Source organism: Salmo salar, chromosome 14 (assembly GCF_965601325.2).
Source record: "Salmo salar chromosome 14, fSalSal1, whole genome shotgun sequence".
NCBI lineage: Eukaryota > Metazoa > Chordata > Actinopteri > Salmoniformes > Salmonidae > Salmo > Salmo salar.
In genome coordinates, this window is record NC_138304.1 from 67,314,603 (window position 1) to 67,330,978 (window position 16,376).

The following is a 16,376-nucleotide window of genomic DNA, read 5'->3' on the forward strand; positions in this document are numbered from 1 at the left end:
TAGAGTACACATCACTGTTACTCGGTCTTGCTCAACCCAGTAAATCGTATTTTATTCAAACAATTGAATTCATACACAACAAATGCATGTGTAACATTCATGAACTGAAATGAACCCCAAGAGAAGTTCATGTACACTGTGATTCGCCAGCCACTTTGAACACGCCAATCCATTACATTTACATGCTCAGAGAAAAGGTATCAATACCGCAAAGAAGCAGTAGCATTTGCCCAGCCTGTCATCAACAATGACATAGAAATGCCTTAGAAAGCAAGTATGTGGGAAGAGCACAGTGTAGATCTAAACACAACTAGATATGCTAGGAGGGAGTCTAAAAAGCATACACACGTTCTATACCAATACTTCTCTTGTATAGAGGTGAGTAACAGCACTACGAGTCACAATACTGTGCTTACTTTGCTCTCTTAACATATTTCTAGAATACCATGTTATCAGATTCAGAACATACAGTATTCTCCAAATACAATGTACATTATAAATACAGCAGTGATAATCAAATGCAAAAGTGATTACCACGTAACAGAATCATAATAGCCATAGTAATAATACTTTCAGAATTAAACTTCAAACACCATAATACAATATTCAAATAAGTTATCATGGTCCTTCACAAGAAACAATACATTCTCAATACTTCTGACCAACTTCATTTTCTTAAAAAAAAAAAAAAAAAAGCATTATCATAGGAATTGAAAACAGAAGATAAAGGACAAGCAGATTAGAGATATGTTGAGAATTACAGTCCCAATTTTGCAATGGACAGCAGAAAGAGAAACAGAGAGAGAGAGGGGGCTTGGGGTAATAGAAACAAGTCGAGGAGAGGAAAATGCCACAATATATATTAGGCATTGATTTTTTTCTCTCTCTCTCCTCAGAGACATTCGTTTTCAGAGCCACCATCAGTATTTCTGCTCCACTGATTCCGGCTCAGGTCATTTCAGCGCGTACTGTCCCACAACAGCCCTCTTGGCTCTCTATAACATGGGGCAACACACCTCATAACGTGATAGGCTAGATTAGAGACCAAATGTGTTTGACGCAACCCATATTATCAGCGAAGGAAATTAGGGAGGCGTTTAGCTGAGAGAATTGTAATAATGGTTCACAATGGCGTGCACAACAGAGTTTTTGTCTGTATCCTATAAGTCCTTTGCCTACAACCTTTTTACACTGAGAAACTATTAACTAAGATAATACTCTTGTACTGCCAAATATGACCGTATTCAATATTTGCAAAACATTATTTGCAAAAGCAGCAATTTCTCAAATGTACACCTCACTAGCCCTATGTATAATTACATACCCTTTTTAATATTGCGTCCGTCCAAGCACTTTCCATTAATGTGTTGCTTTTTGTCTTAGTACTGCAATACTTTACGTCTGTGACATTAGAAAATGGGTCAACCACTTTAATCAGGCAAGCAATTGTTGTTTTAAATGTGTCCATTTCTATAATTCTACCCTTTTCTATTGAATTGTATAAAAACCTAGTAGAAAGCAATTCTAAGCCTACTGGAAGTGCAAATCATCCCAAACATCATCCAATTTCCTCTAGTTTCAAGGTTTGTAGGCTAATATGGGTACAAGAAAATATTGATTTCAACTAAAACATAATGGTCGGCAGGTAGCCTAGTGGTTAGAGCGTTGGACTAGTATCCGAAAGGTTGCAAGATCAAATTCCCGAGCTGACAAGGTAAAAATCTATTGTTCTGCCCCTGAACAAGGCAGTTAACCCACTGTTCCTAGACCGTTATTGAAAATAAGAATTTGTTCTTAACTGACTTGCCTAGTTAAATAAAGGTAAACATTTTAAACAGGGTGACATTCAAAAAAGCTATGAAAAAATATATTATATAAATAAACAAATGAATAAATTATAATATAGATAAATACATACAGAAATAAATAAAGTGAACAAGTATTATACAGTCTTATGCTACAAAATATATTAATACATACATAAATAAAGTGAACAAGTATTAAATAGTCTTATGCAACAAACATTTTGTCAACAACCAAGTTTCTCTCCATCAACACAACTTTAAATAGAGATGTCATTCATCTCAAAAGAAAAATCTCAATATTTTTTCATCTTATTCATAGTTTGATCTCATAATTAGTCAACTATATCATGACTTGATTTACTTTCCATTTGATTGTGTATAAAATGAATGGCAATGTTTGGCAGTCTGTTATACTGTAATTTATTCTATCCTTTAAATAAATATAAAATATACTTTCACTAGATGGCGCATGTTTCTGAAAATCATAATAAATCAAAAACTATACATGACTACAAAAACAATTCAATAAAAGTATTTATTTTTGAAGTAATTCAAAACAATCTCTTCATAAAATACTAATTATATAGGGAAGTCATTTCAGCTATGATTTGTGATCTATTTGGCAGTTTTGTGATACAGTGTGACCATGGTTTAGTCTACCTAGGTTCGAGGGGACCATAAATTAATCAGTAATTCATAAATAATTCATAGTTAAAAGGCAATTCCACCACTTTTCAACCTCATTTTCATTATCTCCAGCATCATACCAGTATCTATATATGTGAAAATACTGCATTTCTATGATCTGTGGTTAAAAAAAGAAGAAGAATAGTCCTAAAAACATGCTTTTCTGGAACATCACAAGCTAGGATTAAAAGTAAACTGCAATGAGTTTCTAGCCAGATGGAGAATATTTTCATACTCCCCACATCACTGAGAATCTGATAGTGTTTGAAAATCACTGTTTCAATGTTTTAACTTTTGATGACGTCAGGTGCTCTTTTCACATATGACACTAGTATTGTTACAGGAGATCATGAAAATTAGGTTGAAAAGTGGTGGAATTGCCATTCAATTCCTCTGTGTATGTACTCTGTTTTCCCCCATAAGCGCTATGGAGTACTATTATATCTGAATATAAATGGTTACAGTGGTAAGTAATACTGGCCCATAATGGGCACCTATTTGTTTTGGCATTTGAATATTAGCTGTGATTGTTTCTCAGCCTGTAAGTAGTCAGTAGGTCAGAACTGTATATACAGTACACAGGGTGCATATATACACATATATACTTCCAATATAACATACCAGTATCAGAGTGTGCATTTCAGTGCCCTTATTCTTCTATCTCCACCCAAAACTACATATCCCATGATGCCACACTGAGTTATGTATTAGGGTTCCCAGTCGTCGTCATGGTGTTGGGAGGCAATGATGACTACCACGGTGAGGATGGTACACAGAACGATGGAGGCAATGCCCACCGCCAGGCTGATGAAGGAGAAGTTACGCGCCTCGCGGGACGCTATCTCTGCCATCACCATGTCCCCCCTGGCCACCGCCGTACGCACCTGAGGGAGGGAGAGAGAGAGAGAGAGAGAGAGAGAGAGAGAGAGAGAGAGAGAGTTTTTCCCCCCCCTCACAAATATGGTTTTTGGAATGCTTTGGCCATATTTATAGAATGTATTTCATGCTATTAAAGCAACTTCTGAATTTAGTTGAGAGAGAGAATGAGAGAATGAGAGAGAGAGAGAGAGAGGTGTTGACAACAGCACATGCCCACACAAAAAGCAACAAAACACAATTTATCAGGCCTTAAATTAATCAAACATACTAATGGTTAAAGCTCTAAGCTTGCAGGCCTATCTACGCCTTGTTGTCAGCTTAGCTCAACAAAAAAACACATCGGAAGCAAGCCCAAAGTGAAAATCTATTTTAACCTGTGTAAACAATGCTGCAATTACATAATGTAGGCTGTTGTAGAGTGTTGTGCATAATGATCAAGCTAACTAACAAAGCCAGCATATAAACAACGAACATAATACTTTAATACACATAGAGATACAACAAAATACTCAATAAATCATTCCACTAAAACTGACTGGCTAGCTAACAAACATACTGTGCAGACTTATCTACAAACGTTTAAGTTTCATACAACATTTGACCCTATTCGATGAGTTTCTAGAAGGAAGGTTTGCCCTGACCCTGATGGTTGTCTTGTTATCCCGTTCCTGGGATGCCAATGTCCATTCTAGTGTTCTGTATGATCATGTGCTAGCCTAATACCAACCTGTACTGCCTTGATGATGGCTATGATTCCTGTTGGCCAGAAGCAGCAAACGGTGGTGAGCACAGCGATTGGCAGGTAGTCGTGAGGCGGGCGCCGTGGCTCCATCAGGGCGATGCCATGGGGCATCTGCATGCCCATCTGGCCCTGGGGCATCCCCTGGTAGGGCTGCCCCTGAGGAGAGAGAGAGAGAGAGAGAGAGAGAGAGAGAGAGAGAGAGAGAAAGAAAGAAAGAAAGGGTGCAAGAGATAGGGGGGGAAGATAGAGAGAGGGAGAGAGAGGACACACAAAGGTATCATATAACAGTGGCTCCCGGAAGTTGTTGTGACCTGGGCTGTATGTACTGTATCAAGCGTCTCAGATTAGGAGTGTTTATCTTGGATCAGGTCCCCCCTGTCCATGTAATCTTATTCACTGTGATCTAGTAGGCAAAACTGATCCAAAACCAGCACTCCTAGTGTGAGATGCTTGATCTCTTTACAGCCACTGACCTTGGAAAAGCCTTTTGAATTTTCCTCTACCCCTCAAGAGGAGCAAACCAATGTTTTCTTTCTACAGCCTTAATCTAAGAACCAGTGCACATTGGCTATGTGGGTGACTCATTCTCCACTACATAATCTATCATGGTGAGGAAGTAAAGGACTGGGGAGCAGTATTATACCTTGTGCGGGCCTTTCCGTTCTTGTATATTTTTGCCCACCCAGCACCGGTTTTCTACAGATTTGGATGAGCATATCATCCTCGTACGCTTTGTTGTCTTTTCGACAAACACAAAATGCTTTGCAATGCAATGACGTATTACATATCATCCATCAATGAAACATTTCTTGTGTTCAAACGATGACTGCTATTGTAGTTGAAGTCATTGACTCACCGACGCCACGGGGTAGACAGGAACGTAGGCTGTGCAGGGCTGCAGCTGGAGAGGGTATCCTGGTTGAAAGTACCCCACAGGGGCATGTGGGACCCCCCCTCCCGGGCCCTGGGTCTGGACTGTGTAGCCCTGTGGGGCCCCTGGGTGTCCGTAGGAGCCATTGTGGAACTGAGTCTCCTGGTAGCCATCGGAGCCAGGGGGCGGGGGTGGAGGGGGGTAGTTGGGCTGGGGGCCACAGCCGGTCTGAGGGGCCATGCTGGGGTGCTGCATGTTGGAGTGTTGCATGTTGGAGTGTTGCATGTTGGAGTGTTGTTGGCCCATGTTAAGATCCTGGGAGGGGAGGTATGGAGGGGGCTGCATTTGCTGCATGGGTTGGGACATGGCCTGGCGATTGGTGTCCTCCAGACCTGAGAGAGGAAGAGATAGAAATTAATTAGCGAGACAAAAAATGAAAGAGAAAGAGAGAGAGAGAGAAGAGTAGGCAGAAATGTTATCTAACTTGCCATCACTTACGTTGGTCTCCGCTTCCGCAATACAAGCACTAGGGTGCAAAGGGTTGGAAACTTTCCAGTAAATTTCCGGAATATTTTCAGAATTTTTCCATGGGAAGTTAACCTGTTTAGGATAGGGGGCAGTATTTTCACGGCCGGATAAAAAACGTACCCGATTTAATCTGGTTATTACTCCTGCCCAGAAACTAGAATATGCATATAATTATTTCATTTGGATAGAAAACACCCTAAAGTTTCTAAAACTGTTTGAATGGTGTCTGTGAGTATAACAGAACTCATATGGCAGGCCAAAACCTGAGAAGATTCTATATGGGAAGTGCCCTCTCTGACCATTTCTTGTCCTTCTATAGCCTCTTTATCAAAAATACAGGATTTCTGCTGTAACGTGACATTTTCTAAGGCTCCCATCGGCTCTCAGAAGGCGCCAGAACGTTGAATGATGACTCTGCAGTCCCTGGGCGAAAAACAGTAGGGGTTTTGGAAAGTGGTCGGTCTGAGAACAATGACACTGGCGCACGCGTGCATGTGAAGACTCCATTTTCTATTTTCAGTGTTTGAACGAAAACAAGGTCTCCCAGTCGGAATATTATCGCTATTTTATGAGGAAAATCGCATAAAAATTGATTTTAAACAGCGTTTGACTTGCTTCGAAGTACGGTAATGGAATATTTTGAAATTTTTTGTCACGAAATGCGCCGGAGCGTCACCCTTCGGATAGTGTCTTGAACGCAAGAACAAAACGCAGCTATTTGGATATAACTATGGATTATTTGGAACCAAAACAACATTGGGTGTTGAAGTAGAAGTCCTGGGAGTGCATTCTGACGAAGAACAGCAAAGGTAATCCAATTTTTCTTATAGTAAATCTGAGTTTGGTGAGTGCCAACTTGGTGGGTGTCAAAATAGCTAGCCATGATGGCCGGGTTATCTACTCAGAATATTGCAAAATGTGCTTTCACCGAAAAGCTATTTTAAAATCGGACACCGCGATTGCATAAAGGAGTTCTGTATCTATAATTCTTAAAATAATTGTTATGTTTTTTGTGAACGTTTATCGTGAGTAATTTAGTAAATTCACAGGAAGTTTGCGGTGGGTATGCTAGTTCTGAACATCACATGCTAATGTAAAAAGCAGGTTTTTGATATAAATATGAACTTGATTGAACAAAACATGCATGTATTGTATAACATAATGTCCTAGGAGTGTCATCTGATGAAGATCATCAAAGGTTAGTGCTGCATTTAGCTGTGGTTTTGGTTTTTGTGACATTATATGCTAGCTTGAAAAATGGGTGTGTGATTATTTCTGGCTGGGTACTCTCCTGACATAATCTAATGTTTTGCTTTCGTTGTAAAGCCTTTTTGAAATCGGACAATGTGGTTAGATAAAGGAGAGTCTTGTCTTTAAAATGGTGTAAAATAGTCATATGTTTGAAAAATGGAAGTTTGGGGATTTTGAGGAGTTTGTAATTCGCCCCACGCTCTATCATTGGATATTGGCGAGGCATTCCGCTAGCGGCACATCTAGATGTAAGAGGTTTTAAGCCCTGGAATTTGGGAATTTGGCATAAATTCATCAAAAAAGTTACCTAATAACAGTGAACCTTTTTTTGTGGGATACACATAAGGCAATTCTAGGTCTTTTGGCATATTTTGGTTAAACTATCCCCAATTCAATGGAATTGCAACCCTCTGCATGTACAGTGCATTCTTCCATCACATGTGCAGTGCAGTCTTCCATCACATGTACAGCTGATTCTCAAGATCTTGCACACTAATGAGATGCTATTAAACCCACACTACTACACTCTCTGAGCCAAGGACTACATGCATTCTGGTAAGTTTTGATTATAATACTAGGTGGGGTGAATATATTTTATTTGACATACATGATTTTTTGTTAACTAGTAAATAGTAGCCTACAGCAAAGTGTGTTTAAATCATTTCTAACTTGCTAACAATTTCTGCTAGTTAGTTTTTGCTACCATGTGGGTTTTAACTTGCTTGAGCCCGCTAACTGTGGAATGTTAACCTGTTTGGGATAGGGGGCAGTATTTTCACGGCCGGATAAAAAACGTACCCGATTTAATCTGGTTACTACTCCTGCCCAGAAACTAGAATATGCATATAATTAGTAGATTTGGATAGAAAACACTCTAACGTTTCTAAAACTGTTTGAATGGTGTCTGTGAGTATAACAGAACTCATATGGCAGGCCAAAACCTGAGAAGATTCTATACAGGAAGTGCCCTGTCTGACAATTTGTTCTCCTTCTAGGGCATCTCTATCAAAAATACAGTATCTCTGCTGTAACGTGACATTTTCTAAGGCTTTCATTGGCTCTCAGAAGGCGCCAGAAAGTGGAATGAGAGCTCTCCAGTCTCTGGGCAAAAAACAGCAGGAGTTTTTGTGAGTGGTCCTGCTGAGAACAATGACACTGGAGCGCGCATGCACGAGACGACTCCATGTTTTTCTTTCAGTGTTTGAATGAATACAACGTCGCCGGTTGGAATATTATCGCTATTTTACGAGAAAAATAGCATAAAAAATTATTTTAAACAGCGTTTGACATGCTTCGAAGTACGGTAATGGAATATTTTGAAATTATTTGTCACGAAATGCGCCCGCGCGTCACCCTTCGGATACTGACCTCAACGCACGAACAAAACGGAGCTATTTCAATATAACTATGGATTATTTCGAACCAAAACAACATTTGTTGTTGAAGTAGAAGTCCTGGGAGTGCATTCTGACGAAGAACAGCAAAGGTAATCCAATTTTTCTTATAGTAAATCTGAGTTTGGTGAGGGCCAAACTTGGTGGGTGTCAAATTAGCTAGCCATGATGGCCGGGCTATGTACTCAGAATATTGCAAAATGTGCTTTCACCGAAAAGCTGTTTTAAAATCGGACACCGCGATTGCATAAAGGAGTTCTGTATCTATAATTCTTAAAATAATTGTTATGTTTTTTGTCAACGTTTATCGTGAGTAATTTAGTCAATTCACAGGAAGTTTGCGGTGGGTATGCTAGTTCTGAACATCACATGCTAATGTAAAAAGCTGGTTTTTGATATAAATATGAACTTGATTGAACAAAACATGCATGTATTGTATAACATAATGTCCTAGGAGTGTCATCTGATGAAGATCATCAAAGGTTAGTGCTGCATTTAGCTGTGGTTTTGGTTTTTGTGACATATATGCTTGCTTTGAAAATGGCTGTGTGATTATTTTTGGGACGGTACTCTCCTGACATAATCTAATGTTTTGCTTTCGTTGTAAAGTCTTTTTGAAATCGGACAATGTGGTTAGATAAAGGAGAGTCTTGTCTTTAAAATGGTGTAAAATAGTCATATGTTTGAGAAATGTAAGTTTTTGCATTTTTTAGGTATTTGTATTTCGCTATACCATTGGATATTGGTGAGGCATTCCGCTAGCGGAACATCTGTCCCTAACAGGTTAATTCACCTGTTTCCATACATGTTTCATTTTAAAACATGTATCTTACAAAGGAGTTGTTTAATCTAACTGCTTAACTACTTATCTGTACATGGAATTGTATTTGTTGTTTTTTTACTAATGTTTTTCTAATCTTTACAGGAAAATGCCACGGGCACTATCTGATGTGTGGAGACATTTCACTGCAGCTAATGTAGAAGGAAAAGCTGTGTACATTTGCAAATACTGTGCCAAATCATATGTGAAGAATGCAACAAAGATGCAGAATCATCTGGCCAAGTGCATAAAGTTCCCTCAGCACTCACAACAAGCAATCTCTGACAAAGTCCTTCTACTTCTATTCGAGATGAAAATGATGAATCAGACACCTTATCGATAGCAACAGCTCATGGTCCTCCTGGAATCAGAAGTTTTTTTGACTCAACGGAGGAAAGTAGTCTGATAAATGCTGATGAATGTCTTGCTCGAGCTGTGTATGCAACTAGTTCACCTCTGATCCTCACAGGCAATGTGTATTGGAAGAGATTTATGAATGTTCTTCGCCCAGCATACACCCCTCCAACCAGACATGCTTTATCTACTCATTTGCTGGATACAGAGTTCAACAGAGTTCAAGTGAAGGTCAAGCAAATCATGGAGAAAGCAAACTGTATTGCAATCATCTCTGATGGGTGGTTGAATGTTCGTGGGCAAGGAATAATTAACTACACCATCTCCACCCCTCAATCAGTATTCTACAAGAGAACAGACACAAGGGACAACAGACACACCGGTCTCTACATTGCAGATGAGCTGAAAGCAGTCATCAATGACCTTGGACCACAGAAGGTATTTGCACTTGTGATAGACAATGCTGCGAACATGAAGGCTGATTGGTCTAAAGTGGAGGAGTCCTACCCTCACATCACACCCATTAGCTGTGCTGCTCATGCATTGAATCTGCTCCTCAAGGACATCATGGCTCTGAAAACAATGGAAACACTACAAGAGATCCAAGGAAATTGTTAGGTAGGTGAAGGGTCATCAAGTTATAGCAGAAATCTACCTCACCAAGCAAAGTGAGAAGAATAAGAGCACCGCATTGAAGCTGCCCAGCAACACCTGTTGGGGTGGTCTTGTCATCATGTTTGACAGTCTCCTGGAGGGGAAGGAGTCTCTCCAAGAAATGGCCATATCACAGTCTCCCGATATGGACAGCCCCATCAAGAGGATCCTCCTGGATGATGTAGTTTGGGAGAGAGTGGTAAGTAGCCTGAAACTCCTGAAACCTATAGCAGCACCCATGCTACGAATTGAGGGAGACAATGTCATCCTGTCTGATGTTCAGACTCTGCTTGCAGATATAAGAGAAGAAATACCTCAAAAAGCATGAAGACTTCTGCCTGAAGCCCATACACGCCGCAGTGTACATGTTGGACCCCAAGTATGCTGGCAAGAGCATTCTGTCTGGCACATAGATCAACAAGGCCTATGGTGTCATCACTACCGTGTCTCGCCACCTTGGCCTGGATGAGGGCAAGGTTCTTGGCAGTCTGGCGAAGTACACGTCCAAGCAAGGGCTTTGGGATGGAGATGCAATATGGCAGTCGTACCAACTTATCTCATCAGCCACCTGGTGGATCTGAGGCTCTTTCCCCTGTTGCCTCCATCATCCTCCAAATCCCACCAACATCAGCCGCCTCAGAGCGCAACTGGTCCTTGTTTGGGAACACACACACCAAAGCACACAACAGGCTGACCAATACAAAATTGGTGGCCATCCGGGCAAATTTGAGGCTTTTTGAGCCTGACAACGAGCCATCCTCAACAAGGTTGGAAAGTGACAGTGAAGATGAGGCCTCAGAGTCTGATGTTCAAGAGGTGGACATTGAAGAGGTCCAGGGAGAAGACATGGAAGCCTGAGAGGAAGACAACCAAAGCTTTCATTTCTAGACTACCATTTTACAGATGTATGTTGAAAATGTTTTTGGGAGACGCAATGGATCATTGGGGATCATTCAATATTGCCTTTCTTTTGTTGTTCAGTGAAATCATCCCATGTGAAGAGTCAACTAATTAATTAAAGTTCAATTCGTAACTAAATTCTTTTTTTATTTCTATTGGAAGGATTTAATCATTTGCAATTATGTCTACTTATGATAAGGTAAAAGGTTTAAGTTTCTGTCTCTATATGATATGGTAAATATATCCAATCCAAAAAAACATCTACATTTAAATGGTATTAATATTAATTCGCATATATTTCCGTTAATTCCCATTTATTCCCACGGAAAGTTTCCACCTCTGAATATTCCCCAAAATGTGCAACCCTAACGAGCACTGTAGTTTTTTCCCCTACCGGTATGTAAACCACACAGACATGTATAGCGTGGGAAAATGTTGAATACATTTCACGCAGAGAGAAACAAAAATCCCCACGTTCACACAGTAGCCAGGTTCACTTTGTACAATACAGGAATTCACAGCATGCTGACTAGCCTATTCAGCAGTTGATGAGGCAGACAGAGAGAGAGAGAGAGAGAGAGGTGGGGAGAGAGCGAGAGAGAGAGAGAGAGAGATGGGGAGAGAGAGAGAGAGAGAGAGAGAGAGAGAGAGAGAGAGAGAGAGAGAGAGAGAGAGAGAGAGAGAGAGAGAGAGAGGTGGGGAGATAATGAGTGATGAGAGATGAGTTGTGCTTGTGGACACACACAGGCATTACATAACCCACTAACACTGTCACCACTGTGAGAGTAAGACCACTCAGACACAGAAGAAGAGGGATTGGATGCTGACACAGAAGGAGGGACACCTGTTAAAGGGCACATGGCACTCAACAGGGACTGAATGCGAAACAGAGAAATCTGATTAATAGGATGAGATGGGAGACATAGTAAAATGGGTGAAAGATAAAGGACAACAGTGAAGAAAAGAAGGGGAATAGTGGATGATTGGGGGACATGTGATACACGGCCAGTTCACTATCAGATCCAAATGAATAATAAGCACTAATGTATACTTTCATTGGCTGTTTAAATTAATGGCCCATTCACAACTAAGCCATACTTTATACCAAATAGACCATTAGGTTCAGTATAGGCCTGCATGAAACCCAGTAGTCTAATGGTGAACTAAAACCAAAGAACATATATAGTTTGATCATTCAAAATGTCTTATGTTGTATACTGAACAAAAATATAAACGCAACATGTAAAGTGATCTGAAATTAAAAGCTTATTTCTCTTAAATTTTGTGCACAGATTTGTTTACATCCCTGTTAGTGCGAATTTCTTCTTTGCCAAGATAATCCATCCATCTGACTGGTGTGGCATTTTAAAAAGTTGATTAATTAAACAGCATGATCATTACAAAGATGCACCTTGTGCTGTGGACAATAAAAGGCCACTCTACAATGTGCAGTTTTGTCACACAACACAGTCACAAGTTTTGAGATAGCATGCAATTGGCATGCTGACTACAGGGATGTCCACCAGAGCTGTTGCCAGAGAATTTAATGTTCATTTCTCTACCATAAGCCACCTCCAAAGTCGTTAGCTCAGGACCTCCACATCCGGCTTATTCACCTGCGGCATCATCTGAGACCAGCCACCCGGACAGCTGATGAAACTGTGGGTTTGCAAAAACTGTGGGTTTGTACAACCGAAGAATTTCAGCACAAACTGTCAGAAACCGTCTCTGGGAAGCTCATTTGCGTGCTCGTCATCCTCACCAGGGTCTTGACCTGACTGCAGTTTGGCGTTGTAACCGACTTCAGTGGGTAAATGCTCACCTTCGATGGCCACTGGCACGCTGGAGAAGTGTGCTCTTCACGGACGAATCCCGGTTTCAACTGACTGCTGATGTCAATGTTGTGAATAGAGTGCCCTTTGGTGGCGGTGGGGTTACGATATGGGCAGGCATAAGCTACAGACAACGAACACAATTGCATTTTGAATGCACAGGGATGCCATGACGAGATCCTAAGGCCCATTGTCGTGTTATTCATCCGCTGCCATCACCTCATGTTTCAGCGTAATAATGCACGGCCCCATGTCGCAAGGATCTGTAATTAATTCCTGGAAGCTGAAAATGTCCCAGTTCTTCCATGGCCTGCATGCATGTCAGCCATGAGCATGTTTGGGAAGTTCTGGATTGACGTGTACGACAGCGTGTTCCAGTTCCCACCAATATCCAGCAACTTCACACAGCCATTGAAGAGGAGTGGGACAACATTCCACAGGCCACAATCAACAGCCTGATCAACTCTATGCGAAGGAGATGTGTCGCGCTGCATGAGGCAAATAGGGGTCACACCACATACTGACTGGTATTCTGATCCACACCCCTACATTTTTTTAAAAGCCATCTGTGACCAACAGATGCACATCTGTATTCCCAGTCATGTGAAATCCATCGATAAGCATGATGAATTTATTTCAATCGACTGATTTCCTTATATGAACTGTAACTCAGAAAAATCTTTGAAATTGTTGCATGTTGCATTTATATTTTTGTTCAGCGTAGATCTATAGGCAAATCATAATAGGTCTCCTTTGGGTATGTTTATTATTAAGGGGAATAGGCTTGTCTATATCTGTTGCCATATCTCCAGTGAAAAATACCTTTTATCTGGCATGTCTTATCATCCATATTGGATTACATTATTCTGTCTATTCTGATACATAAAACAAAACCTCAGAGGTGTGTTTGTGTGTCCAGCACGTGATGAGGCTATATAGCCTATGCACTTCATTCATTGAGATGTGAGAATGTCATGAACATGCACTGTAGGCCTCTCTATACAGGGAGGCATCTCACTCAGTGACATGGCGCTTACCTTGGTAACCTCCTAGGTTACAGTGAATCCAGGGAAGTTAAAAGGGACAAATGAAGCAAATTATTGTAGTGCATTTTTTTATGTTAACATCACACCCTGATACACCGTACACACGCACACGCACTGTCCGCACGCAGGGAAACAACCACATGCACGCGCAAAACGTTACTTCATTGTAGTCATTTAAATAAATGTGCATGCATAGGTGATGAAATAGAGAGAGCTGTCTATTTTGGGGGGGGGGGGGGGGGGGGGGGGCAGTGTACTACAGATGCAGCGCATGCAGATAAGTAGGATGAGTTTGTCGGAGATGTTGACATGGGGAGCTGAAAATGTAGAAGATGGAAACAGAGATATCGTGCGTCACCATGTAGCCAATTGTTACAATAATCCACCTCCAAAATCACCAAAACACCCTATAGCCAAACAATTATCCGAAATATACACATTTATCACAATGCAACGGAGAGAATAGACAGCGGAGGAGTGGAAGAATTGGCTCAATTATCAATTACAGTGCTGACATAAAAGACGCAACAGAACCAGAGAATAAAAGCTTACCGTGTTTTTCCGACATTTCGTGCAGTCAGAATAAAACTCCCCTCCAAACAATTTAATGTAAATATTCTTATTTCTGCAATACGACTTCTGGTAAATCCTCTAAGGGAAATGTGAAATTATTGAGACTTCAATTTCCAGCAATTTTTTATTTTTTTTATCTCCACATCCGTGGCCTATAGTAAAGGTATCACTGGATAACTTTATATGTTAACGGCCAATTGGATTATCCGATTATAACGACCAATTAGGAAAGAAATGTACAGTTTATTCACACTCCATCTGTAGCTGGTACATCCACCTTAATAGCGGAAAGTGGGTTTCTCCAATGCATCTCTAGTTACATTGAATTAATCAGACACAGCTATCGTTGTCTTAAAGAGACAGTCGAGACTGGGAAATACATATGCCACTGAGATGGAAAAGCCGAAACAAATCTATTTTGGAGGCGACCCGATATTGGATTTGAATACTTCGTATACTATGCTGAAAACCTTTCCCTCTTTATCCTCGTGGATGCTGGAGAATCATCTTGCTGTCATGACATGCAACGCTTTTGCTGGACATGGGCATGACTCTAAAACTGATGATAGTTTTGATCAGGGTTAGATGACTGTAAATGACATGAATAGGATTGTTTTACTGTATTTTATAGAATAGGATATGCACCGATTTTTGTTCCTACAGTATACAGCAAGAGCAGTAGTTCACAGTGTCATCATTTAAACCAATGTTAGACTCAAGCATACACACACTTAGACATCACACAAGACCTTGGGGGACAATATATGAAGAAAAAAAACTGTCAATTGGTAGTCTACAGTTGATTTTATTACTGTGCAATACATTACAAACCATTTCCTTCATGTCATTACTATTTTGGTCTGATTTGTTTAAGCACATTCCCTTTCCATGTCAAGCAATTTCATCAGGACTCATGTAAACAATAGTATGTCCATACATACTCACACATACACACCCTCACTTTCATCACAAGCACACTAACTGATCCCTTCCTCACACACTCACCCTCTCTTTCACCATAAACACACACGCTGACCGAGCTTGGTACTTGGCTAAGGCACCTTGGCACTCTCTCACCTATACAGTATCAACACCCCACTTTCTCACCTATACAGTATCGACACCCCACTCTCTCACCTATACAGTATCGACACCCCACTTTCTCACCTATACAGTATCGACACCCCACTCTCTCACCTATACAGTATCGACACCCCACTCTCTCACCTATACAGTATCGACACCCCACTCTCTCACCTATACAGTATCGACACCCCACTTTCTCACCTATACAGTAACACACACTGACTCGCCCTCTCTTACTCTCCACTCCCTCCTTTCTTCCTTCGCTCCGTTGGCACACTTTCACCTACAGTACTATACAAACACTATCTACACCCTCTCTCTCCCTTTTCCTCTCCCCCTCCTTCTCTCCCCTCCCTATCTCAGTGTGTGTAGAGTGAGGCAGTGAACACGATGTCTCTGCGGATGGCCAGGGAGGCCTTCTCCATCTTGCTGCCCAGGACCGAGTCTCCCACGATGCGGGCCGCCTGGCGCACCTCCTTCAGCACCTCGTCTAGTCTCTGGATGCAGCGCACCACCGTGCCCTCCTGGACGTCTGTTAACTGGGCAATCTCTGCAAATGGCTGGGACAGGAAATAGGAAGGGACAGCAGTTTGTATAGACAGAGTGAGTTCAGTACAGGACTGCTGCCTTCTTGATCTCCCCTGTAAAAGAGACTGTGTCTCAATGAGACTTTCCTGATGAAATAAAAGGTTAAATAAAATAAAGTACAGGACAGGAGGTATGGATATCAGTTAGTTTCAACTTTAGATACAATATAGCATGTGTCCCCATACTTTTTTGTCCCGTGACCCCATTTTGAAATTAAAAAAGAAATCCCAGACCACACCATTTTATAAAAGTGATGTAATCAACAGCCAATGTTCACTTATTTTGAAGGGGGCTATGACAGCCTATTACAAATCAGTCTGACAGTACTTTTGACAGTATTTCTATCTGAAGGAAGTATGGTTTGAA

At 41.0% G+C, this 16,376-nt stretch overlaps 2 protein-coding genes across 4 annotated transcripts in view; both read right to left on the reverse strand.

Moving 5' to 3' along the window:
• Positions 1-14,690, reverse strand: LOC106570058 (proline-rich transmembrane protein 1). Of its 2 annotated transcripts, XM_014142001.3 has the most exons (5): positions 14,316-14,690; positions 13,755-13,766; positions 4,970-5,376; positions 4,099-4,269; positions 1-3,376 (listed from the first exon to the last, which is right to left on the reverse strand). In XM_014142001.3, exons 1-5 carry the CDS (start codon positions 14,329-14,331, stop codon positions 3,200-3,202), a joined length of 783 nt encoding a protein of 260 aa, XP_013997476.1. In that variant the 5' UTR covers positions 14,332-14,690; the 3' UTR covers positions 1-3,199. The 2 variants fall into 2 exon arrangements, with proteins under 2 accessions (XP_013997476.1, XP_013997477.1); XM_014142002.3 differs by lacking the exon at positions 13,755-13,766 and having other exon boundaries at positions 14,316-14,689.
• Positions 14,691-15,121: 431 nt separating this feature from the next.
• The window catches only part of LOC106570056 (superkiller complex protein 2), a 35,785-nt gene continuing 34,530 nt past the window's right edge, over positions 15,122-16,376 (reverse strand). For both annotated transcript variants that reach the window (XM_014141997.3, XM_082961103.1), the window contains one exon: positions 15,122-15,982. In XM_014141997.3, the coding sequence (XP_013997472.1) occupies positions 15,782-15,982 (201 nt within the window). In that variant the 3' untranslated portion in view covers positions 15,122-15,781. The remainder of the gene's footprint in view (positions 15,983-16,376) is intronic.

What these genes read in the sequence shown, in the direction of transcription:
- LOC106570058 (XM_014142001.3), bottom strand. An exon ending in CTGTCTACCCCGTGGCGTCG is followed by an intron (nt 4,270 to 4,969) that starts GTGAGTCAATGA and finishes CTCTCTCCTCAG; the next exon opens with GGGCAGCCCTACCAGGGGAT. An exon ending in CCATCATCAAGGCAGTACAG is followed by an intron (nt 3,377 to 4,098) that starts GTTGGTATTAGG and finishes TCCCTCCCTCAG; the next exon opens with GTGCGTACGGCGGTGGCCAG.